Below are 26,604 nucleotides of genomic sequence, written 5' to 3' on the forward strand. Positions count from 1 at the left end.
GGACTGCTCTGATGACATCCTCAGGGGGGGGACTGATCTGATGACATCCTCGGGGGGGGGACTGATCTGATGACATCCTCAGGGGGGGGACTGATCTAATGACATCCTCAGGGGGGGGACTGATCTGATGACATCCTCAGGGGGGGGCTGATATGATGACATCCTCAGGGGGGCTGATCTGATGACATCCTCGGGGGGTTGATCTGATGACATCCTCAGGGGGGGCCACTGATCTGATGACATCCTCAGGGGGGGGGGGGACTGATCTGATGACATCCTCAGGGGGGGGGGCTGATATGATGATAACCTCTGGGGGGGACTGATATGATGACATCCTCAGGGGGGGGACTGATCTGATGACATCCTCAGGGGGGCTGATCTGATGACATCCTCAGGGGGGGGGGGACTGATCTGATGACATCCTCAGGGGGGGGGGGGCACTGATCTGATGACATCCTCAGGGGGGGCTGATCTGATGCCATCCTGTGGGGGGGACTGATCTGATGACATCCTCAGGGGGGGCTGATCTGATGACATCCTCAGGGGGGGGGCACTGATCTGATGACATCCTCAGGGGGGGGACTGATCTGATGACATCCTCAGGGGGGGGGACTGATCTGATGACATCCTCAGGGGGGGGGGGCTGATCTGATGACATCCTCAGGGGGACAGATCTGATGACATCCTCAGGGGGGGACTGATCTGATGATATCCTCAGGGGGACTGATCTGATGACATCCTCGGGGGGACTAATCTGATGACATCCTCAGGGGGACTGATCTGATGACATCCTCAGGGGGGGACTGATCTGATGATATCCTCAGGGGGACAGATCTGATGACATCCTCAGGGGGGGGACTGATCTGATGACATCCTCAGGGGGACAGATCTGATGACATCCTCAGGGGGGGGACTGATCTGATGACATCCTCAGGGGGACTGATCTGATGACATCCTCAGGGGCACAGATCTGATGACATCCTCAGGGGGGGGACTGATCTGATGATATCCTCAGGGGGACTGATCTGATGACATCCTCAGGGGGGGGACTGATCTGATGACATCCCCGGGGGGGCTGATCTGATGACATCCTCAGGGGGGCTGATCTGATGACATCCTCAGGGGGGGACTGATCTGATGACATCCTCAGGGGGGCTGATCTGATGACATCCTCGGGGGATGGACTGCTCTGATGACATCCTCAGGGGGGGGACTGATCTGATGACATCCTCGGGGGGGGGGGTGATCTGATGACATCCTCAGGGGGGGGACTGATCTGATGACATCCTCAGGGGGGGGACTGATCTGATGACATCCTCAGGGGGGGGCTGATATGATGACATCCTCAGGGGGGCTGATCTGATGACATCCTCGGGGGGTTGATCTGATGACATCCTCAGGGGGGGCCACTGATCTGATGACATCCTCAGGGGGGGGGGGGACTGATCTGATGACATCCTCAGGGGGGGGGGCTGATATGATGATAACCTCTGGGGGGGACTGATATGATGACATCCTCAGGGGGGGGACTGATCTGATGACATCCTCAGGGGGGCTGATCTGATGACATCCTCAGGGGGGGGGGGACTGATCTGATGACATCCTCAGGGGGGGGGGGGGCACTGATCTGATGACATCCTCAGGGGGGGCTGATCTGATGCCATCCTGTGGGGGGGACTGATCTGATGACATCCTCAGGGGGGGCTGATCTGATGACATCCTCAGGGGGGGGGCACTGATCTGATGACATCCTCAGGGGGGGGACTGATCTGATGACATCCTCAGGGGGGGGGGGGGACTGATCTGATGACATCCCCGGGGGGCTGATATGATGATAACCTCTGGGGGGGGCTGATCTGATGCCATCCTGTGGGGGGGACTGATCTGATGACATCCTCAGGGGGGGCTGATCTGATGACATCCTCAGGGGGGGGCACTGATCTGATGACATCCTCAGGGGGGGGACTGATCTGATGACATCCCCGGGGGGCTGATATGATGATAACCTCTGGGGGGGGCGGCTGATATGATGACATCGTGTGGGGGGGACTGATCTGATGACATCCTCAGGGGGGGGGGACTGATCTGATGTGGGGGGGGCTGATCTGATGACATCCTCAGGGGGGGCTGATCTGATCACATCCTGTGTGTGTGGGGGGGGGGGGGGTTAGTATTAGTGTTTCCTGTTATGAAGGAACAAATCATCTCTCAGGTGGTGTCTGAGGTAAAAATATTTCTCCTCACTTCCTGTCAGGGTGACACAAGGACAAGCAGAGTGTGAATCTGTACAGAGGGGACACCTATCAGCGAAAGTATGCAGGCATAGGACACACCCCTTGACACGCCCCCTTAAAGGAGACTTGTACAAAAAAAACACTTTTCTTCCTTTATATCCGCAGATGAAAAGTATAAATGCAGCAATGTAGAATTCGGATGAAAGGTTTGGCGCCGGGAAACACTTTCTGAAAGATACAAAGTGCGTTCTATCTATGATTATATAAATCAGAGCAAAATACGGGACACGTGAGGAGGGAGTTATGTATGTTATGGGGGGGGGCCGGTGATTGGACCCCCCCTGTACCACACAGAGACCCGACACCTCTATGGTATAGGAGAGCGATATACATTCAGACATGTGGGTCACGTGTTACTCTGAGGACCTCCCCTCCCCCTCCATGCGGGATAACCCAGCACTGGGGGGGGGGGGCGGAGCTACAGCGCGTTCACTACCTGATTGGCTAGGGAGGGGCGGAGAGTTCGTTCAGTGTTCCTGTGTCCCCGCCCCCCCGCCGTGCTCCTCCCCCTCCTTCTCCCGGTGACATCACTTCCTGGAGGCCGCCATCTTGTCTGTGTGTCTGATCAGCTCCGCCCTCCTCACCCGCCGAGACATGGCCGGAACTACCGAGAGCCGGGTGAGTCCCGCGGTGTGTTACCGATCGTTACCCGTCCACCCCCCCCTCCGATAGACAATCCCCCCACATAGGACGCGTCATCACCGCCCGGTATATACCATCTGTATACGTCTCACCCCTCCATATATATATATCTATATACACTCCGATCTGTATACATCTCCGCAATATATCACCCCATCATACGTTATATACTCCGACCTGTATACATCTCACCCCCATCCCCCCTCTATATATATCTATATACGCTCCGATCTGTATACATCTCCGCAATATATCACCCCCCATCATACGTTATATACTCCGATCTGTATACATCTCACCCCAATATATATACATCCTCCTCTATACACCCCAACATACATTATATACTCCGACCTGTATACATCTCACCCCCATCCCCCCTCTATATATATCTATATACACTCCGATCTGTATACACCCCCCAATATATTGCCCCGTCTACCCCCCCAACATACATTATATACTCCGACCTGTATACATCTCACCCCCCATCCCCCACTATATATATCTATATACACCCCAATTTATCACCCCCTCTATATATACACCCCAACATATACCATCTGTATACATCTCCCCACCCCCCCCCAACATACACTATATACTCCGATCTGTATACATCTCCGCAATATATCACCCCATCATACGTTATATACTCCGATCTGTATACATCTCACCCCCATCCCCCCTCTATATATATCTATATACACTCCGATCTGTATACATCTCACCCCCATCCCCCCTCTATATATATCTATATACACTCCGATCTGTATACATCTCACCCCCATCCCCCCTCTATATATATCTATATACACTCCGATCTGTATACATCTCACCCCCATCCCCCCTCTATATATATCTATATACACTCCGATCTGTATACATCTCACCCCCATCCCCCCTCTATATATATCTATATACGCTCCGATCTGTATACATCTCACCCCCATCCCCCCTCTATATATATCTATATACGCTCCGATCTGTATATATATCCGCAATATATCACCCCCCCCCCATCATACACTCCGATCTGTATACACCCCCCAATATATTGCCCCGTCTACCCCCCCAACATACATTATATACTCCGACCTGTATACATCTCACCCCCATACCCTCTCTATATATCTATATACACTCCAATATATCACCCCCCCCCCCATAGGAAGTGTCATCACCACCCAATATACACCATCTGTATACATCTCCCCCCCTATATATACCCCAATATATCACCCCCTCTATATATACACTATATATACCATCTGTATACATCTCCCCTTCCCCCTCTATATATATATATATATATATATATATCCCACTATATCACCCCCCTCCAATATACACCGATCACCCCTCCCCCACTGATACCCCCTTATATCGTCGTCTGGTGGCTGGGGGGGACCCGTGGCGGAGTTGGGGGGACCTGTGGCGGGGTCGGATGTTGGGGGGGCCTGTGGCGGGGTTGGGAGGGCTGTTGGGGGGACCTGTGGCGGGGTCGGATGTTGGGGGGGCCTGTGGCGGAGTTTGGAGGACCTGTGGCGGGGTCGGGAGGGCTGTTGGGGGGACCTGTGGCGGGGTCGGATGTTGGGGGGGCCTGTGGCGGAGTTTGGAGGACCTGTGGCGGGGTCGGATGTTTGGGGGACCTGTGGCGGAGTTTGGAGGACCTGTGGCGGGGTCGGGAGGGCTGTTGGGGGGACCTGTGGCGGGGTCAGATGTTGGGGGGGCCTGTGGCGGGGTTGGGAGGGCTGTTGGGGGGACCTGTGGCGGGGTCGGATGTTGGGGGGGCCTGTGGCGGAGTTTGGAGGACCTGTGGCGGGGTCGGGAGGGCTGTTGGGGGGACCTGTGGCGGGGTCAGATGTTGGGGGGGCCTGTGGCGGGGTTGGGAGGGCTGTTGGGGGGACCTGTGGCGGGGTCGGATGTTGGGGGGGCCTGTGGCGGAGTTTGGAGGACCTGTGGCGGGGTCGGGAGGGCTGTTGGGGGGACCTGTGGCGGGGTCGGATGTTGGGGGGGCCTGTGGCGGGGTTGGGAGGGCTGTTGGGGGGACCTGTGGCGGGGTCGGATGTTGGGGGGGCCTGTGGCGGAGTTTGGAGGACCTGTGGCGGGGTCGGGAGGGCTGTTGGGGGGACCTGTGGCAGGGTCGGATGTTGGGGGGGCCTGTGGCGGAGTTTGGAGGACCTGTGGCGGGGTCGGGAGGGCTGTTGGGGGGACCTGTGGCGGGGTCGGATGTTGGGGGGGCCTGTGGCGGAGTTTGGAGGACCTGTGGCGGGGTCGGGAGGGCTGTTGGGGGGACCTGTGGCGGGGTCAGATGTTGGGGGGGCCTGTGGCGGAGTTTGGAGGACCTGTGGCGGGGTCGGATGTTGGGGGGGCCTGTGGCGGAGTTTGGAGGACCTGTGGCGGGGTCGGGAGGGCTGTTGGGGGGGACCTGTGGCGGGGTCGGATGTTGGGGGGGCCTGTGGCGGAGTTTGGAGGACCTGTGGCGGGGTCAGATGTTGGGGGGGCCTGTGGCGGGGTCGGGAGGGCTGTTGGGGGGACCTGTGGCGGGGTCAGATGTTGGGGGGGCCTGTGGCGGGGTCGGGAGGGCTGTTGGGGGGACCTGTGGCGGGGTCGGATGTTGGGGGGGCCTGTGGCGGAGTTTGGAGGACCTGTGGCGGGGTCGGGAGGGCTGTTGGGGGGACCTGTGGCGGGGTCGGATGTTGGGGGGACCTGTGGCAGGATTGGAGGTTGGGGAGGGTCTGCAGCAGAGTCAGAGGTTGGGGGGCCTGTTGGGGGGGGGGGGGGGGGTCGGAGGCAGTCAGAGGTTGGGGGGGGGTGTGGCGGGGTCGGAGGTTGGGGGGACCTGTGGCGGGGTTGGGGGGACCTGTGGCGGAGTTGGGGGGACCTGTGTCGGGGTCAGATATTGGGGGGACCTGTGGCGGGGTCGGGAGGGCTGTTGGGGGGACCTGTGGCGGGGTCAGATGTTGGGGGGGCCTGTGGCGGGGTTGGGAGGGCTGTTGGGGGGACCTGTGGCGGGGTCGGATGTTGGGGGGGCCTGTGGCGGAGTTTGGAGGACCTGTGGCGGGGTCGGGAGTGCTGTTGGGGGGACCTGTGGCGGGGTCGGATGTTGGGGGGACCTGTGGCAGGATTGGAGGTTGGGGAGGGTCTGCAGCAGAGTCAGAGGTTGGGGGGGGGGGGGGGGGTCGGAGGCAGTCAGAGGTTGGGGGGGCGTGTGGCGGGGTCGGAGGTTGGGGGGACCTGTGGCGGAGTTGGGGGGACCTGTGTCGGGGTCAGATATTGGGGGGACCTGTGGCGGGGTCGGATGTTGGGGGGGCCTGTGGCGGAGTTTGGAGGACCTGTGGCGGGGTCGGGAGGGCTGTTGGGGGGACCTGTGGCGGGGTCGGAGGTTGGGGGGACCTGTGGCAGGATTGGAGGTTGGGGAGGGTCTGCAGCAGAGTCAGAGGTTGGGGGGCCTGTTGGGGGGGGGGGGGCGGAGGCAGTCAGAGGTTGGGGGGGCGTGTGGCGGGGTCGGAGGTTGGGGGGACCTGTGGCGGGGTTGGGGGGACCTGTGGCGGAGTTGGGGGGACCTGTGTCGGGGTCAGATATTGGGGGGGCCTGTGGCGGAGTTTGGAGGACCTGTGGCGGGGTCGGAGGTTGGGGAGGGTCTGCAGCAGAGTCGGAGGTTGGGGGGACCTGTGGTGGGGTTGGAGGTTTGGGGGGGTCTGCGGCAGAGTCAGAGGGGGCTGTGGCGAGGTTGGGGGGGGTCTGAAGCAGAGTCAGAGGTTGGGGGGGGGGGGGGGTCGGAGGCAGTCAGAGGTTGGGGGGGCTTGTGGCGGGGTCAGAGGTTGGGGGGACCTGTGGCGGGGTCGGAGGTTGGGGGGGCCTGTGTCAGGGTTTGGGGGGGGTCTGCGGCAGAGGTTGGAGGGGCTGTGGTGAGGTTGGGGCGGGTCTGCGGCAGAGGTTGGGGGGGGGAGGTTGGAGGGACCTGTGGCGGAGTTGTGGGGGGGGGGGGGTCTGCGTCAGAGTGGGAGGCTGGGGGAGGCTCTGCGGCAGAGTGGGAGGTTGGGGGGGTTTGCGTCAGAGGAGGTTGGGGGGGACCTGTGGTTGGGGGGACCGCGGCAGGGCCGGACCCTCTGACGTAGCAGTGGTAATATCCTATCTCCCCCACATGAACGGAGCAGTAATGTATTCAGAGAGGAAGAATGGGAGGAGACCTGTCAGACTGCCCGGCACAGACCCCGCCCCCTGCGCCTCACTGCGCCTGCATGCAATGGTGGAGTGCTTTGAGCGGCTTTCCTGAGGCCTTCTGGTGTGTGTGACGTGTCCTGGGGGCGTCGGCCTAAGAACACGCAGGTGACCCCTCCCCCCCCCACTAACTGCTCTTCTTCTTTATTGCAGGACCCAATCACATTTGACGATGTTGCCATTGTCTTCTCGGGGGAAGAGTGGGAGATGCTCAGTGACCAGCAGAGGACGCTCTACATGGAGGTGATGAAGGAAAACTACGAACATTTCATCTATCTAGGCAAGTCCACGTCTCATCCACCAATGGGAGGAGAGTTTTCTGCTTCTTTACAGGTTCTCCTGTCGGGTAGCCCCTCCCCCTTCACACCCCCTCCCCCTTCACCCCTCCCCCTTCCCAGTGTGTCTGTAGAGCGTACAGCGCATCCGGAAAGTATTCACAGCGCTTCACTTTTTCCACATTTTATGTTCCAGCCGTATTCCAAAAATGGATTAAATTCATTATTTTCCTCAAAACTCTACAAACATCCCCAATAATGACACCGTGAGAGAAGATTGGCAGGCTCCTCCCCGTGTGCCTGGCAGGCTCCTCCCCATGTGCCTGGCAGGCTCCTCCCCATGTGCATAGGTATGGCGGGCTCCTCCCCATGTGCCTGGGTATGGCGGGCTCCTCCCCGTGTGCCTGGGTATGGCGGGCTCCTCCCCCTGTGCCTGGGTACGGCGGGCTCCTCCCCGTGTGCCTGGGTACGGCGGGCTCCTCCCCGTGTGCCTGGGTACGGCGGGCTCCTCCCCGTGTGCCTGGGTACGGCGGGCTCCTCCCCGTGTGCCTGGGTACGGCGGGCTCCTCCCCGTGTGCCTGGCAGGCTCCTCCCCATGTGCCTGGCAGGCTCCTCCCCATGTGCATAGGTATGGCGGGCTCCTCCCCATGTGCCTGGGTATGGCGGGCTCCTCCCCGTGTGCCTGGGTATGGCGGGCTCCTCCCCCTGTGCCTGGGTACGGCGGGCTCCTCCCCGTGTGCCTGGGTACGGCGGGCTCCTCCCCGTGTGCCTGGGTACGGCGGGCTCCTCCCCGTGTGCCTGGGTACGGCGGGCTCCTCCCCGTGTGCCTGGCGGGCTCCTCCCCATGTGCATAAATATCGCAGGCTTTGCCATGGCATTTAAAATTGAGCTTGGGTGCATTCTGTTTCATGTGCATGGGAGGAGTCTGTGTGCATGGGAGGAGTCTGTGTGCATGGGAGGAGTCTGTGTGCATGGGAGGAGTCTGTGTGCATGGGAGGAGTCTGTGTGCATGGGAGGAGTCTGTGTGCATGGGAGGAGTCTGTGTGCATGGGAGGAGTCTGTGTGCATGGGAGGAGTCTGTGTGCATGGGAGGAGTCTGTGTGCATGGGAGGAGTCTGTGATGCCTGTGTACATGGGAGGAGCCTGTGATGCCTGTGTACATGGGAGGGGCCTGTGTATATGGGAGGGGCCTGTGTACATGGGAGGAGCCTGTGTACATGGGAGGGGCCTGTGTACATGGGAGGGGCCTGTGTACATGGGAGGAGCCTGTGTACATGGGAGGAGCCTGTGTACATGGGAGGGGCCTGTGTACATGGGAGGGGCCTGTGTACATGGGAGGGGCCTGTGTACATGGGAGGGGCCTGTGTACATGGGAGGGGCCTGTGTACATTGGATTTTTTTCCTTTAATACATTTGTAAAGATTTCGAACAAACTGTGGAAGAAGTGAAGTTCTGTGAATACTTTCCGGCTGCTCTGTATGTCTGTGGAGTGTTCAGAGGCAACAAATCTGGCGGATTATCTCCGGTCCTCATCTCTTCTGTCTCTCGCTTTTTCCTCTCAGGGTTGAAGGTTCCCATCATCCTGTCATGGCCGCAACACAGCAATAAGGCCGCCAGCGAGACGGTGGCCCAGAAATCACCTGAACCCCCCAATCATGAAGGTACGAACATCCTCTCCATCTGATTGTTTTATTAATAGTTCTGGGGGCACAACTCCTCCCACTGACACCAATGATGGGTCACAACTCCTCCCACTGACACCAATGATGGGACACAACTCCTCCCACTGACACCAGTGATGGGTCACAACTCCTCCCACTGACACCAATGATGGGTCACAACTCCTCCCACTGACACCAATGATGGGACACTATTCCTCCCATTGACAACAAAGATGGGACACTATTCCTCCCACTGACACCAATGATGGGTCACAACTCCTCCCACTGACACCAATGATGGGACACTATTCCCCCCACTGACACCAATGATGGGACACTATTCCTCCCACTGACACCAATGATGGGACACTATTCCTCCCACTGACACCAATGATGGGACACTATTCCTCCCACTGACACCAATGATGGGACACTATTCCTCCCACTGACACCAATGATGGGACACTATTCCTCCCACTGACACCAATGATGGGACACTATTCCTCCCACTGACACCAATGATGGGACACTATTCCTCCCACTGACACCAATGATGGGACACTATTCCTCCCACTGACACCAATGATGGGGCACCAATCCTCCCACTGACACCAATGATGGGACACTATTCCTCCCACTGACACCAATGATGGGACACTATTCCTCCCACTGACACCAATGATGGGACACAACTCCTCCCACTGACACCAATGATGGGACACAACTCCTCCCACTGACACCAATGATGGGACACTATTCCTCCTAATGATACCAATGATGGGACACTATTCCTCCCACTGACACCAATGATGGGACACTATTCCTCCCACTGATACCAATGATGGGACACTATTCCTCCCACTGATACCAGTGATGGGACACTATTCCTCCCACTGACACCAATGATGGGACACTATTCCTCCCACTGACACCAATGATGGGACACTATTCCTCCCACTGACACCAATGATGGGACACTATTCCTCCCACTGACACCAATGATGGGACACTATTCCTCCCACTGACACCAATGATGGGACACTATTCCTCCCACTGACACCAATGATGAGACACTATTCCTCCCACTGACACCAATGATGGGACACTATTCCTCCCACTGACACCAATGATGGGACACTATTCCCCCCCCTGACACCAATGATGGGACACTATTCCCCCCCCTGACACCAATGATGGGACACTATTCCCCCCCCTGACACCAATGATGGGACACTATTCCTCCCGCTGACACCAATGATGGGACACTATTCCTCCCACTGACACCAATGATGGGACACTATTCCTCCCACTGACACCAATGATGGGACACTATTTCTCCCACTGACACCAATGATGGGACACTATTCCTCCCACTGACACCAATGATGAGACACTATTCCTCCCACTGACACCAATGATGAGACACTATTCCTCCCACTGACACCAATGATGGGACACTATTCCTCCCACTGACACCAATGATGGGACACTATTCCCCCCCCTGACACCAATGATGGGACTTTATTCCTCCCGCTGACACCAATGATGGGACACTATTCCTCCCACTGACACCAATGATGGGACACTATTCCTCCCACTGACACCAATGATGGGACACTATTCCTCCCACTGACACCAATGATGGGACACTATTCCTCCCACTGACACCAATGATGGGACACTATTCCTCCCACTGACACCAATGATGGGACACTATTCCTCCCACTGACACCAATGATGGGACACTATTTCTCCCACTGACACCAATGATGGGACACTATTCCTCCCACTGACATCAATGATGGGACACTATTCCTCCCACTGACATCAATGATGGGACACTATTCCTCCCACTGACAACAATGATGGGACACTATTCCTCCCACTGACATTAGGTTGTAGAATGTATTCTTTCCATCCACCACAGGGAGGCAGTATAAATATAACGGTTGCATCGTAATGTGTGTTGAGGGTCCTCGGGGTGCCCATTGGCCAGGGAAGTCACATGATGTCCTGATCCTAACGAATAGCGGACATTCTTGCGGTGGAGACCATGGTGCCGAATCTCAGGAACACTGTAAAGAAATAAGATGTAATCACTTGGCTGGCTGACCGATTCTGCCCGGAGTTCTGCTTTAGGATGGTCATTAGATGTCGGATACTCTGCACGGAATGTGGAGGGTTCATTGAGGGACAAAGGAATTCCGATACTGTTGGGTTATACTGCCACCTGCAGGATGATCAGACATTGTCAAACAGGAAATTGTGAGTCAACCCCGGATAGCTTCTCCTAATCCCAGCGTGCTCCTCTGGACTGGATTCCTTCTGCTCCCCTGGACTGGATTCCTTCTACTCCCCGGCGTTCTCCCCTGGATTCCTTCTACTCCCCGGCGTTCTCCCCTGGATTCCTTCTACTCCCCGGCGTTCTCCCCTGGATACCTTCTACTCCCCGGCGTTCTCCCCTGGATTCCTTCTACTCCCCGGCGTTCTCCCCTGGATTCCTTCTACTCCCGGCGTTCTCCCCTGGATTCCTTCTACTCCCCGGCGTTCTCCCCTGGATTCCTTCTACTCCCCGGCGTTCTCCCCTGGATTCCTTCTACTCCCCGGCGTTCTCCCCTGGATTCCTTCTACTCCCCGGCGTTCTCCCCTGGATTCCTTCTACTCCCCGGCGTTCTCCCCTGGATTCCTTCTACTCCCCGGCGTTCTCCCCTGGATACCTTCTACTCCCCGGCCTTCTCCCCTGTATACCTTCTACTCCCGGCGTTCTCCCCTGGATACCTTCTACTCCCCGGTGTTCTCCCCTGGATTCCTTCTAGTCCCCGGGGTTCTCCCCTGGATTCCTTCTACCCCCCCCTCGTTCTCCCCTGGATTCCTTCTTCTCCCCGGCGTTCTCTCCTGGATTCCTTCTACTCCCCGGCGTTCTCCCCTGGATTCCTTCTACTCCCTGCGTTCTCCCCTGGATTCTTTCTACTCCCCGGCGTTCTCCCCTGGATACCTTCTACTCCCGGCGTTCTCCCCTGGATTCCTTCTACTCCCCGGCGTTCTCCCCTGGATTCCTTCTACTCCCCGGCGTTCTCTCCTGGATTCCTTCTACTCCCCGGCGTTCTCCCCTGGATTCCTTCTACTCCCCGGCGTTCTCTCCTGGATTCCTTCTACTCCCGGCGTTCTCCCCTGGATTCCTTCTACTCCCCGGGGTTCTCCCCTGCATTCCTTCTACTCCCCGGCGTTCTCCCCTGGATTCCTTCTACTCCCCGGCGTTCTCCCCTGGATTCCTTCTACTCCCCGGCGTTCTCCCCTGGATTCCTTCTACTCCCCGGCGTTCTCCCCTGGATACCTTCTACTCCCCGGCCTTCTCCCCTGGATTCCTTCTACTCCCCGGCGTTCTCCCCTGGATTCCTTCTACTCCCCGGCGTTCTCCCCTGGATACCTTCTACTCCCCGGCCTTCTCCCCTGTATTCCTTCTACTCCCCGGCGTTCTCCCCTGGATACCTTCTACTCCCCGGTGTTCTCCCCTGGATTCCTTCTAGTCCCCGGGGTTCTCCCCTGGATTCCTTCTACCCCCCCCTCGTTCTCCCCTGGATTCCTTCTTCTCCCCGGCGTTCTCTCCTGGATTCCTTCTACTCCCCGGCGTTCTCCCCTGGATTCTTTCTACTCCCCGGCGTTCTCTCCTGGATTCCTTCTACTCCCGGCGTTCTCCCCTGGATTCCTTCTACTCCCCGGGGTTCTCCCCTGGATTCCTTCTACTCCCCGGCGTTCTCCCCTGGATTCCTTCTACTCCCCGGCGTTCTCCCCTGGATTCCTTCTACTCCCGGCGTTCTCCCCTGGATTCCTTCTACTCCCGGCGTTCTCCCCTGGATTCCTTCTACTCCCGGCGTTCTCCCCTGGATACCTTCTACTCCCGGCGTTCTCCCCTGTATTCCTTCTACTCCCCGGCGTTCTCCCCTGGATACCTTCTACTCCCGGCGTTCTCCCCTGTATTCCTTCTACTCCCCGGCGTTCTCCCCTGTATTCCTTCTACTCCCCGGCGTTCTCCCCTGTATTCCTTCTACTCCCCGGCGTTCTCCCCTGGATTCCTTCTACTCCCCGGCGTTCTCCCCTGCATTCCTTCTACTCCCCGGCGTTCTCCCCTGGATACCTTCTACTCCCCGGCGTTCTCCCCTGGATTCCTTCTACTCCCCGGGGGTTCTCCCCTGGATTCCTTCTACTCCCGGCGTTCTCCCCTGGATTCCTTCTACTCCCCGGCGTTCTCCCCTGGATTCCTTCTACTCCCCGGCGTTCTCCCCTGGATTCCTTCTACTCCCCGGCGTTCTCCCCTTGATTCCTTCTACTCCCCGGCGTTCTCCCCTGGATTCCTTCTACTCCCCGGCGTTCTCCCCTGGATTCCTTCTACTCCCCGGCGTTCTCCCCTGGATTCCTTCTACTCCCGGTGTTCTCCCCTGGATTCCTTCTACTCCCCGGCGTTCTCCCCTGGATTCCTTCTACTCCCCGGCGTTCTCCCCTGGATTCCTTCTACTCCCCGGCGTTCTCCCCTGGATTCCTTCTACTCCCGGTGTTCTCCCCTGGATTCCTTCTACTCCCCGGCGTTCTCCCCTGGATTCCTTCTACTCCCCGGCGTTCTCCCCTGGATTCCTTCTACTCCCGGTGTTCTCCCCTGGATACCTGGATTTTGTTGCAAACTGCAAAGCATGAGCAAAAACCATAGCTGGGGTCTGTGTCCCTCTATGGACTCCCAAGGAAAGGATTTACTGGTAAATACAAAATTCCGGCTTCCTTTCTTGTCCATAGAAGGACACAGAAATTCGACTTTTGGAATGTCCAAAATCGGTCCAGCTGAGGAGTGGGCAACATAGAAACAACCTCCCTCACGCCCAGGAAATTGGGGGACTGCCAGGAGCTGAAGAGCCTGACGAGGCCAAACCCTCCTCCTGAAATGGGTCTCAATCGAAAACCAAAGGGAGTAAAAGTAAACTGCCCAGGTGACGGATAGTTCCCGGCACTGAAATCTGTTGAGATCCAGTTTGGATCTTGGAAGTGTTCGGTTCTTCAGGGACGTGTTGTCTACTAGAATCCAAGAAGCTCACCCTCTTCACAGGGACTGGTCATGGACCCAACACAAGAGACTAAGCTCTAAAGTGTATCAGGTGTGCGTGGGTGGCAGAAAGGATTCAAATCCCTGGCAGGGTGAGGCTGGTCCAAGACGGGTGTCCAAACTTTCTTTTTAAAGAAGGCAAGATTTGATAGTGACCGTGCGTGAGGGCCGACCATTTTGCCTGACATTCTTTGAACCATTAAAATTAAATGCAAACTAATACACTGCCCAACACGAATTCTGTGGTGAAGAGTCTAAGGATGAGCTCTGTGTGTTATCTGGTGTATAACACGCACCTTCACTTTAACCACTTAAGACCCGGACCTTTAGGCAGCTAAAGGACCCGGACAGTTTTTGCGATTCGGCACTGCGTCGCTTTAACTGACAATTGCGCGGTCGTGCGACGTGGCTCCCAAACAAAATTGGCGTCCTTTTTTCCCCACAAATAGAGCTTTCTTTTGGTGGTATTTGATCACCTCTGCGGTTTTTATTTTTAGCGCTATAAACAAAAATAGAGCGACAATTTTGAAAAAAATTCAATATTTTTTACTTTTTCCTATAATAAATATCCCCCAAAAATATATAAAACATTATTTTTTTTCCTCAGTTTAGGCCGATACGTATTCTTCTACCTATTTTTCGTATAAAAAAAAATCGCAATAAGCGTTTATCGGTTGGTTTGCGCAAAATTTATAGCGTTTACAAAATAGGGGATAGTTTTATTGCAATTTTATAATTTTTTTTACTACTAATGGGCGGCGATCAGCGATTTTTTTCGTGACTGCGACATTACGGCGGACACTTGAGACAATTTTGACACATTTTTGGGACCATTGTCATTGTCACAGCAAAAAAGGCATTTAAAATGTCTTGTTTACTGTGAAAATGACAATTGCAGTTTGGGAGTTAACCACAAGGGGGCGCTGATGGGGTTATGTATGACCTAATATGTGTTTCTAACTGTAGGGGGGTGTGGCTGTAGGTGTGATGTCATAGATTGTGATTCCCTATAAAAGGGATCACACGATCGATGACGGCGCCACAGTGAAGAACGGGGGAAGGTGTGTTTACACTCAGCTCTCCCCATTCTTCAGCTCCGGGGACCGATCGCGGGACTCCAGCGGCGATCGGGTCCGCGAGGCCCCGGACTGGGTCATGTGCACGCGCGACCCCACGGCTGGGCTTAAAGAGCCACGTACGTGGATGTGCCGTTCTGCCGACGTATATCGTCGGTAGGGGGTCCTTAAGTGGTTAAAATGGAAGTTTCGGGGAATTTTTTATTTTTTTTAAATAAAGAATTGTGAAGCAAAATAAGGGCCGGTGCCCATCTGCAGCCTCGCCATGAATGCAACCCTCGCCACTGCCATGAATGCAGCCTCTGAATGTGCGATGCTCGGAGATTCGTTGGGGGGTTACAAAAGAGATGTATATCCAAGTTACCAGTGGGGCCGCAATTTGCCCCCGGGCCGGACTTTGGGCATGCCTGCTCCTAGACAGAACGTTTCTCTGCAGAAGGGGGGGGGGGGGCACTGAGGGGTACCGGGTATTAATGGGAAACTAACAAGTCAAAAATCAAAGGAGTTTCTATGAGACAAGAGGGAGGTCTGGATGTAGCCCAGCTCTAGCATTTGAGTGAAAACGGGGTCTGGAAGAAGGGGACCAGGAGAGGTGCAGTAGCACAAAGGAGTGTAGGATAAATGTCAGGGGCAAGAGATTAGCCTGAGGGCACAAAGGGGGTGCTTTCTGCGTCTTAATGCCTGAAGGACTTTACTCTTGGATCTGGAAGGACTCGCAAACGGCTCGCCACTTGCAGAAGTGGAGGGACACCTTCCTGCAGAAAATTCATCAGCAGGCTTAGCCAGTTTTTGAATCCAAGCCTTATTAGCTGCCTGAATCGGGCTCTGGGGTCCTAGGGCCCCTATGACAAATATAAATTAAAAAAAAAAGGCTGAGACTTGGCCAACCTCTTCCTGAACCTCCTGTGTTTAGGCTTCCTGTGGCATCCGTTCAGGTGGTATCTAGTGTAGATCCAAAGACTACGTCCTTTGAAAGGCCAGGCGAGTCGGTGGCTCTACGGAAAGGACGTGGCTGTCCCGTTACGGAAAGGACGTGGCTGTCCCGTTACGGAAAGGACGTGGCTGTCCCGTTACGGAAAGGACGTGGCTGTCCCGTTACGGGAAGGACGTGGCTGTCCCGTTACGGGAAGGACGTGGCTGTCCCGTTACGGGAAGGACGTGGCTGTCCCGTTACGGGAAGGACGTGGCTGTCCCGTTACGGGAAGGACGTGGCTGTCCCGTTACGGGAAGGACGTGGCTGTCCCGTTACGGGAAGGACGTGGCTGTCCCATTATCTTGACCTATGTGCTCTGCCCATCTGTATTGACAGCAGATCCATGAAGTACAGCAGTTGGATGCTTGTTACAGGCCAACACAACTAAAACCCGAAGCTTCAGGTACCTGTACCAAAGGCTTCATTAAACGGGAGTTTAACCTAGGGGTGCCGAAATGAATCGATGCATCACGATTCGCGTGTCCCCGATGCAGCATCGATGCATGCGACCAGGAAAATCAATTCCCGGGATGATGCCCTTCCGCCCCTCTGACCGGGCCTCCCGTTTACAAGTCTCGCCCGCATATGTAAACGATGTTCACACCACACATGAGGTATCGCCGCGATTGTCAGAGCCAGAGAAATAATTCTAGACCTCCTCTAACTCTAACCTGGTAACCGTAAAAAAACAATTTTAAAGCGTCGCATATGGAGATTTTTAGGTAGCGTAGTTTTTCGCCCTTCCACTTACTCACCTGTCCCACAATCCAGCGTTATGGCCACCCGAACCCTCCATTCTCTCCCCCGCCTGTCCATGGCGCTGGCAATACTGATGTGGGCATCCAGCTTGCAGCTTTACAGCCGGGGGGCGCATGCCTCACTGCGCTGTCCTGTATAGCCAGGCAATCTTTTAGGACCTGTGATGTGTCCGAGAAGATTTCAGGGAGGAAGGGCCGCCTAGGCAGGCCATGCGGAAGTGGGAGTGCGTCAGTCATAGGCGTCTGCCAGATGTGCCCAGGCACACCCTAATCACCTTGTGCAGCACAGATTCCCCCTACTGCCCTGGCTCACATCTTTCCCCCCGCAGCGCTGCCAGCTTCCCACCTCTCCTATCGGCTGTTGCTGCGGGGACGGTCTTAGGAGTGGGGAAGGGGCCAGTAAATATGTAATTTCCCGGCCCCTTCCCTTTCTGAATGAACATTGTGAGTGATCGGTAGTGTGCGTTTTGAGCTTTGGGGTGCACACCCTAATGCAATATTCCATGCACACCTATGACATCAGTAATCGCGATGCATCGCGGAATCAAATCGCTTACTAGATAATTGTAATCGAAAGATGCGCACCCCTAGTTTCTCCCCAATTTGCTGGAGAAATCCTTCTTAAAGGGACACTAAATGTTCCAGTCTAAAAAAAATCGTTGCCTCCACTGTGCAGCTCATTTTGCACACAGTGGCCCCGATCCTGGTCTTCTGGGGTCCCTCAGCGGCTGTCTCGGCTCCTCCCCGCATCAGCTAACCCCCTTCATGGGAAGCTCTCTCCCAAGGTTGTTGGCTTGCGGGTGCGCTCCCGTGATACAGCCGATGGCTATAGCCGCCGACTGTATCACACGGCCCCCGGCGCACTGCGTCATTGCATGTGATTGACAGCAGCGCGAGCCAATGGCTGCGCTGCTATCAATCCAGCAAATCTAGCCAGACTCATAGGAGAAGAGGACGCCAGGGGACGCGCACAGCAGATTCGGGGCTCAGGATGATGCATGAAGGTGAAAAAAACTAACCTTTACAACCTATTTAAGGGATCCAACTAATTCTGCCATGGTTTGACTGACCGATTTAAGGTCAAAGCTAAAACAGGATGGGGTCGTATGGCCCAGGACCCTTCAGGGTGCTTCCAATTCGTATAGATGAGGAAAACCTTGAATTACGGGATGTGGTGGAAAGGACTTTACAGCTGTAAGAGCTCTGAAAGACCCAAGGCTGGAGGCAGTAGGGTGATCCTCCAAATGCCGTAAAGTCGGTACTACATGAAAAAAAAACATAAATCTCTTGAAGGTTTGAGAGGATGATAGGGGACTGCAGTGCCCCAAGAAAAGTTGCACCAGGACTAGATAGACTTGAGGCTGAATTTGAGTCGGAGAGGGTCAAAGCACTCTGCCTGTTCTAAGGCCAGGGGTGGGCCTTGCAGGGGATGGCGCTGAAGCGTACTTGCAGCCTCTGCCACCAGTATCTATGAGGATTTGGGCCACAGAGTCTAGAGTAGATGTAGAGATCCATGATAGGATAGGGGATGTGGCCTTGCCATATGAAGCGGAAGGGTAGACCCAGTTATTATAGGGTCACTGGAATCCAGACTGCAGGCAGAATTTCTCTGAGAGCAGAATGAGTAGTGACCAGGTCACTGGAGGTTGGCAGTAGAAACAAGTCAGAGGTCAGAGTTCCACCAGGAGTAACACTCAACCCAGTGGATGGCATCACGGCTCCGTCCCTCAGTGTTAACACTTAGTGCGTTAGAAAACAGCAGTGGTAAAGCAAGGCAGTTCCTGGTGCTTCACCAAACTGTTACCACAAGGCTGGAGGAGTACAATTCTCTCCAATGTCTTTGATGGAGTATGAGGAGGACTCTTTTTTTACTGGAGACACCTGGACTCCATTTTTTGAAGGAGTGCCCACATCCTTTGGGCCATATGTACAATATCTGGAGTGGGATAACCCTATTACCACTATCGGTAGAGTTCTTTAATCATGAACCTCCAAGGACAGGACTGATGTTGGATGAGAAGACCAGGCTCAAAATTGATATTTAAAGGGTGTTCAGTAGGGTTGAGGTCAGGACACTTCCATTCCTCCACACCTAAGTGTTGAAACCATGTTTTTATGGAGTTGTCCCCTATGTGACTCTAACATTCTCCACTCGTCTGGGAGGACTTTCCACAAGATTTTGAAGGATAATCTGTGAGGTCAGGTAATCATGTTGGGTGAGAAGACCTGGCTTACTTGCATGTTGGGCGCAAAAAAAAAAGACCTGGCGTGAACAGTGTTCCTATTCATCTCGAAGGTGTTCTGTAGGGTTGAGGTCAGGGCTCTGTACAGTAGAGGTCGAGCTATATGGGGTTTTCTCCGGGTGTTGCTTAGAAATCGGGGCGGTCGATCTTTTTTTTTTTTTTTCTTCTTCATCTCAGAGGTGGGGTGCAGACCATCAGTGCCAACCAATGCAGCCTATCGGTGTCCATCAGTTCCAACCAGTGCAGTTCCAACCAGTGCAGCCTATCGGTGTCCATCAGTGCCACCTCATTAGTGCCATCTCAGTGCCACTTCATCTCCTCCACACCAAACTGGTCAGACCATGCCTTTATTAAGATGTTGGATGAGAAGACCGGTTTTATCCCCTTTAGTCCTAAGGGTGTTCAGAAGGCTTGAGGTCAGCACTCAAACCCATTCGAGTTCCTCCACATCAAATTGGTCAAACCATATCTTTATTCAGCTGGCTTTCTAGACATGGCAGAGTCATACAGGAACAGCAGAAGTTGTGCAGAAGGGTCTCCCCCCCCCCCTCCCCCTTAAACAGCACAAGTTTGGAAGTTCATAGTTGTCTAAAATGTCTTTTGTTTGCTGTAGGATTAACCGTACATTTCACCGAAAACACCCAAACTTGGTAATTTGAGGGGAGGGGGTTGCATATACATGAGGTGTGGTGGTAGGTGCCCATAAATATTTGGCCTTCTAGTGTAATCATGCAAAACAAGATGGTGCCCATAAATATTTGGCCTTCTAGTGTAATCATGCAAAACAAGATGGTGCCCATAAATATTTGGCCTTCTAGTGTAATCATGCAAAACAAGATGGTGCCCATAAATATTTGGCCTTCTAGTGTAATCATGCGAAACAAGATGGCGCCCATAAATATTTGGCCATAGAGTGTAATCATGTAAAACAAGATGGCGCCCATAAATATTTGGCCATAGAGTGTAATCATGTAAAACAAGATGGCGCCCATATAGTGTAATCATGTAAAATAAAATGAACTTCAGAGGCTCTTCTGATAACCTCTTCTGTTTGTGTTTTATGACAGATCCTACAGCCAATCACTTGAAAGAGAAGGAGCCACAAGAAGAGCCAAAGAAGCCACAAGAAGAGCCTAAGGAGTCATTTAGCCATCCTGGGAACGGAGCCATCAAAAGATCCTCCAAGAGGGTTCGATTTAGTAAAAATTTAGAAGAGCGGAGCCAGGACTCGACCAGTAAGGATGAGACTAAGGATCCTCCTCCTCCTCCTGCGCACACCAGAAACCTCAGAGAGCGCAAACAGTACTACTGCCAGCACTGCGAAAAATGCTTCAACTATAGCTCGGCGTTGGAAGCTCACCTCCGCGTGCACAGTGGGGACAAACCACACAAGTGTGAAGACTGCCATCAGACCTTTAGTTTCAAGTCTGAGCTGATCGTGCACCGCAGGAAACACTCCAAGTCCACCAAAAGTGCATCCAAAGGTGCGAAAAATCAACCTCCCACCAAAGCTGCACCTCCCACTGCAGCTGAGCCTGAAGAATCCACGCCGCTTCCAACCACAAGTGTCAACGGGACCTCAGAGGACACCGACACAAGTGTTGAACGTGCCGCGAGCCCTGTTGCCCAGCCAGTGCCGAGCTCGCAGCCGAGCACTAGCAGCGGCAGTCCCTCCAGCCTCCCTCAAAAAGACAGCGATAAGCCTCTTAAATGCAATTTCTGTGAGAAAAGGTTTAACGACAGGTCAATATTGGAAGCCCACCATCGAATCCACACCGGGAAGCTGGCCTACCCTTGTACGATGTGCGACATGAGTTTCTCCAAACCGTCCTTGCTGGCGGCTCACAACAACACCCACAAGGAAGGCAAGCCTTTCCAGTGCGACCAGTGCGACAAGAACTTCAACGACGAGTCCCTCCTGGTGGCCCACAAGAGGACCCACACCGGCGAGAAGCCTCACAAGTGCAGCCACTGCAACAAATGGTTCCCTAACCGCAACAGCCTGGTGGAACACGAAGAGTGCCACCTGAAACCCAAGCCATTCAAGTGCCGGCACTGCGAGAAGAGCTTCAACGACAAGACCCTTCTTGCCACCCACGAGGGAGTGCACACAGACACTAAGCCCTTCAAGTGCACTCAGTGCAACGAGAGCTTCTTCCTGAAGACGCAGCTGATGGCCCACCAAGCCAACCATGGTCCAGATAAACCCTACCCGTGCAACCAGTGCGAGAGGAGCTTCAACAAGAAAGAGACTCTCTTGGCTCACATCCGGGTGCATAACGTGCAGAGCCTGCAAGTGCAGAAGAAGATTAAACCATGAAGTCGGCCAGGTGTTCCCCAATTATGATATAAAGAACACTTTGCAAGATCGGCTTCTTTCTACAAAATGAAGTGGGAGGCGCGGCGGGAGGACCGCCATAGACCCCAATATTCCCTCAGGCGTTGACCTCCAATACGCTGCCTTCTTTCTTTCCCTGTGCATGGCTGACTCTCGGGCGTATCGGACACCTTTTGCTTTATTGCATTTTGTTTTTTGTTTTCTTCTCCACAAATGATTTTGCTAACAGGCGTTGGAATATTCACTCTTTTATTCTTTCGTTGCCCTCCTTTGGAACTTCTATCACCCTATAGTTTCTGTAGGTATTGAGATGTAGGTTTAGAGGATTCTGGCACCACAAAGGTCCTCCTGAGCTTTTGTAGAGCTTCTTGTGGTTTACTATGAGACTGAGGATTGTCCCTCTCGTTGGTCGGCAATCCGATTATTAAAGAATTGATGAATTTTTTTTCTCTTTAAGAGCATACGTAAAGGACGCGTGTCTGCGCAGATGAAGATGCGTAAAGAACATGTTCCGGTTCAGCATACGTAAAGGACAAGTGTCTGTGCCGAAGAGCATACGTGCAGGACATGTGTTGGCACAGCATTGACGTGTGCCGGCGCAGCATTACAAGCACGACGTGCCGGCGCAGCATTACGTGCGCCGGCGCAGCATTACGTGCAGGACGTGTGCCGGCGCAGCATTACGTGCCGAAGCGTGTGTCTGTGCCTGAACAATGTCAGATCTCACCCTCTCCATGTAGGACTTATCACGTAGCACGCCATGCAGTTAGCCTAAAGCACCCCCAAAGTCGTCGTCCTTTTTTTCTAGGCAGGTCTGGGTGACAGCTGGTTTGTTTTACGTCTTTAATCTTTTTTTTTTTTTTGTTATGTTACACAGATTAAAGTTGATGTAAACCCAATCACGAAGGCCCGTTTCACGCTCGTACGACCCGAAAGTCACGCGACTTGAAGTAATAAAGCCTGTGTGATCTTAAGGTCTATGGACCTCGGGTCGCATCAGAGTTGGACCAAAGTAGGGCAGGGACTAATTTGAAGTCGCCCGGGACTTGATGAACTGTACTCATTGGAAATCATGGGGTGTGCGTTTTCAGTCCCAAGTCGCAGGACAAGTCGCACAAGTGTGAAAGGGGCCTTAAATCTCAGACCCTTACCGTATTTATGTATATTTTTTTTTAAAAAAAATATGAATTTTCAGTCTTTTTTAAATTTGCTTTTAGTAAAATAGTACCCGGTGATCCTGCCTTGAAGGTTCTTGTTTTGGGCACTTCCTGTTATAAGGTGACAACGCGCTCTCTCTCTGTCTCGCGGTTGTGCTCCTGCGTTGTCACACACACAGACTTTGGATGGAGACTACAAGTGGCCGTTGGAACGCTACCCACCGTTGTCGCCATCAGGAATCCCGTCCCGTAAAACGTCATGCAGCCATTGCTGGAGTTCATGTAGGCGGGAAGTGGCGGCAAAATGGCCGCCGGGGAGGGACAGCACTCAGATGCAACAAACAGTTTAAAGGATAAGTTCAGCTTTGGAACATTTTACATGTTCCTCCAAGTTTTTAGGGACAGCAGATGGGGGGATCTTCTCTCCATGCCCGATGTCACAAATTAAAAATAGCAGGGCTCTGCCTAAGAGACTGTATGCTTCATCCACAGGTTCCTGTGAGTTAATGCTCACAAGTACCGCCAGCTATTGCACCAGCTAGGTAGTCCATTGATCTTCTTGCTTTTGCCCCTGGGACAGTGGGTTGGGGACCTTCTCCCTGCGCCCACTGTGACACATTGAAAACAGTGGTGCTCCGCCCAAAAGGCTGCGTCATTGTTTCCTGTGAGTGAATACCTAAAAGTACCGCCAGCTATTGCAGCTGCCGGCTTGGGTGCTGATGGAGCGCTCTAGCTAGTCCACTGATATTTCTGCTTTCACCCCTGGGACAGCGGGTTGGGGACCTTCTCCCTGCGCCCACTGTAACATGTTGAAAACAGTGGTGCTCCGCCCTATAGGCTGCGTCATTGTTTCCTGTGAGTAAATGCCTACAAGTACCGCCAGCTATTGCAGCTGTCGGCTTGGGTGCTGATGGAGCGCTCCAGCTAGTCCACTGATATTTCTGCTCTCAGCCTTGGGACAGCGGGTGGGGGATATTCTTCCCAAGCCCGCTGCCACAATTTGAAAACTGTGGGTCTCCGCCCAAAAGGCTGCGTCATTGATTCTGTTTCCTGTGAGTGAATGCCTACAAGTACCGCCAGCTATTGCAGCTGCCGGCTTGGGTGCTGATGAGCGCTCTAGGTTGTCCATTGATCTTCTTGCTCTCACCCCTGGGACAGCGGGTTGGGGACCTTCTCCCTGCGCCCACTGTAACATGTTGAAAACAGTGGCGCTCCGCCCAATAGGCTGCGTCATTGTTTCCTGTGAGTAAATGCCTAAAAGTACTGCCAGCCATTGCAGCTGCTGGCTTGGGTGCTGATGGAGCGCTCTAGGTTGTACATTGATCTTCTTGCTCTCACCCCTGGGACAGCGGGTTGGGGACCTTCTCCCTGCGCCCACTGTGACACATTGAAAAATAGGATTTTTGTACTCACCGTAAAATCCATTTCTCTGAGTTCATGGACGGACACAGCAGCCTTTGACCTTGGATATAACCCTAAGGTCAAAGGCTGCTGTGTCCGTCCATAAACGGCAGAGAAAATAGGATTTTTGTACTCACCGTAAAATCCATTTCTCTGAGTTCATGGACGGACACAACAGCCTTTGACCTTAGGGTTATATCCGCTAAGGTCAAAGGCTGCTGTGTCCGTCCATGAACGGAAGAGAAACAGTGGTGCTCCGCCCAATAGGCTGCGTCACTGTTTCACAGTTTCCTGTGAGTGAATGCCTACAAGTACTGCCAGCCATTGCAGCTGCCGGCTTGGGTGCTGATGGAGCGCTCTAGCTAGTCCACTGATATTTCTACTCTCAGCCCTGGGACAGCGGGTGGGGGATATTCTTCCCACGCCCGCTGCCACAATTTGAAAACTGCGGGGGTTCCGCCCAAAAGGCTGCGTCATTCATTCCGTTTCCTGTGAGTGAATGCCTACAAGTACCGCCAGCCAATGCAGCTGCTGGCTTGGGTGCTGATGCGCGCTTTAGATAGTCCACTGCTTTTCCTGCTCTCTAACTGCCTTGCCTGTACAAATTACAGGCAGACAATCATCCTGAGAGCCTGCAGGAGCTGGACATTGCACCCACGATCTGCTGCTTTGTGGGTGCAATAATCTGTAGGCTCCATAGCAGAAAAAAAGTGCAAATTTTTTTTTTTACCTGCAAAAAAAATAGCATTTTTCAGCCTGTTTACATCCGCCGAACACCTATGTGGCCCTGTGTAAACCACGTACCGGCGGTTAACGGAAAGCTCCCAATGCATATTAGCGATCGGGAGCTTTTTGATCATGTGACAGCGGTCACGTGACCCAAATGCCCACCTCCTGGCTTTTTGAACCCTTAAAGGGTGGGAGGCGTGAAGAGGTTAAAAAAAAAGTGAACTTATCCTTTAAAAAAAAAAGTGAAAATCAGTATTTTATACAGGAAGTGACATCACAGGGGGAGGAGAGTTAGCTGTGTTTGGTTCTCTCGTGTATGTTCCCTCCAGATAAATGTATTTCTTTTTAGTATTACCAGGCAGGCGAAGGCGATAGTTGTGATTTGCTTGTTCTATACATTTCAATATACATCAATCTGTAGTCTGTTTTTTTTTTTTTTTTTGTCCAATATTGCTTTTTAAAGTGAAATGCACGCCGCAGCCTCGGGTCGCCCATGTTCTGGGCAGTGGCCTGGTTACTATTCCCAACCAGAATTAAATAATGAGCGCACACTGCGTGATCGCTGACCGTCTTCTGTATTCATAAAATATCATTATAGACACTGGGGATGGAAGCTCCAAGTAACATGATGCTGCTTTTGGTGCTTCCCCTGAGGAAGTTCAGTGAGCACCACAAAATGTGTCGGGGACCCCCCCCCCCCAATTTTATGTCGTGATCATTGACGTTACGACCATGAGCGCACACTGCGTGATCGCTGACCGTCTTCTCTATTCATAAAATATCACCATAGGCCCTAGGGATGGAAAATCTAACAAACCTCCTGCTGCTTGTGGTTCTTCCCCTGAGAAAGTGCCGTGAGCACCACGTAACGTGTCGGACCTCCACCCCCACCCAATTTTATGCCATGATAATAAAAGTTACGACCATGAGCACACACTGCGTGAACGCTAACCGTCTTCTGTATTCATAAAATATCACTATAGACACTGGGGATGGAAGCTCCAAGTATCATGATGCTGCTTTTGGTGCTTCCCCCTGAGGAAGTTCAGTGAGCACCACAAAACGTGCCACACCACCTCCCCCAATTTTATGCCGTGATCCTTGAAGTTACGACCATGAGCGCACACTGCGTGATCGCGGACCGTCTTCTCTATTCATAAAATTTCACCATAGACCATAGGGATGGAAAATCTAACAAACGTCCTGCTGCTTCCCCTGTGAAAGTGACGTGAGCACCACGTAACGTGTTGGACCTCCACCCCCACCCAATTTAATGCCATTATTATAAAAGTTACGACCGTGAGCGCACACTGCGTCATCGCTAACCGTCTTCTGTATTCATAAAATATCACTATAGACACTGGGGATAGAAGCTCCAAGTATCATGATGGTGCTTCCCCTGAGAAAGTGCCCTTGAGCACCACAAAACGTGTCACACCTCCTCCCCCAATTTTATGCCGTGATCCTTGAAGTTACGATCATGAGCGCACACTGCGTGATCGCTGACCGTCTTCTCTATTCATAAAATATCACCATAGACACTGAGGATGGAAGATCTAACAAACGTCTTGCTGCTTGTGGTTCTTCCCCTGAGAAAGTCCCGTGAGCACTACGTGACGTGTCGGACCCCCCCCCACCCAATTTTATGCCATAATAAAAGTTACGGCCATGAGCGCACACTGCGTGATCGCTGACCGTCTTCTCTATTTATAAAATATCACCATAGGCCCTAGGGATGGAA

The 26,604-nt window shown here is 53.7% G+C and overlaps 1 protein-coding gene across 2 annotated transcripts; it reads left to right on the plus strand.

Annotated features, from left to right (window-relative positions):
- Positions 1-2,814: 2,814 nt before the first annotated feature.
- Positions 2,815-22,021, plus strand: LOC120941729 (zinc finger protein 431-like). 2 transcript variants are annotated; one of them, XM_040355351.1, is made up of 4 exons: positions 2,815-2,912; positions 7,317-7,443; positions 9,001-9,099; positions 20,306-22,021. In XM_040355351.1, exons 1-4 carry the CDS (start codon positions 2,889-2,891, stop codon positions 21,556-21,558), a joined length of 1,503 nt encoding a protein of 500 aa, XP_040211285.1. In that variant the 5' UTR covers positions 2,815-2,888; the 3' UTR covers positions 21,559-22,021. The 2 variants fall into 2 exon arrangements, with proteins under 2 accessions (XP_040211285.1, XP_040211284.1); XM_040355350.1 differs by having other exon boundaries at positions 2,824-2,924.
- The last annotated feature ends 4,583 nt before the right edge of the window (positions 22,022-26,604 follow it).

This window comes from Rana temporaria, chromosome 5, assembly GCF_905171775.1.
Source record: "Rana temporaria chromosome 5, aRanTem1.1, whole genome shotgun sequence".
Taxonomy (NCBI): Eukaryota; Metazoa; Chordata; class Amphibia; order Anura; family Ranidae; genus Rana; species Rana temporaria.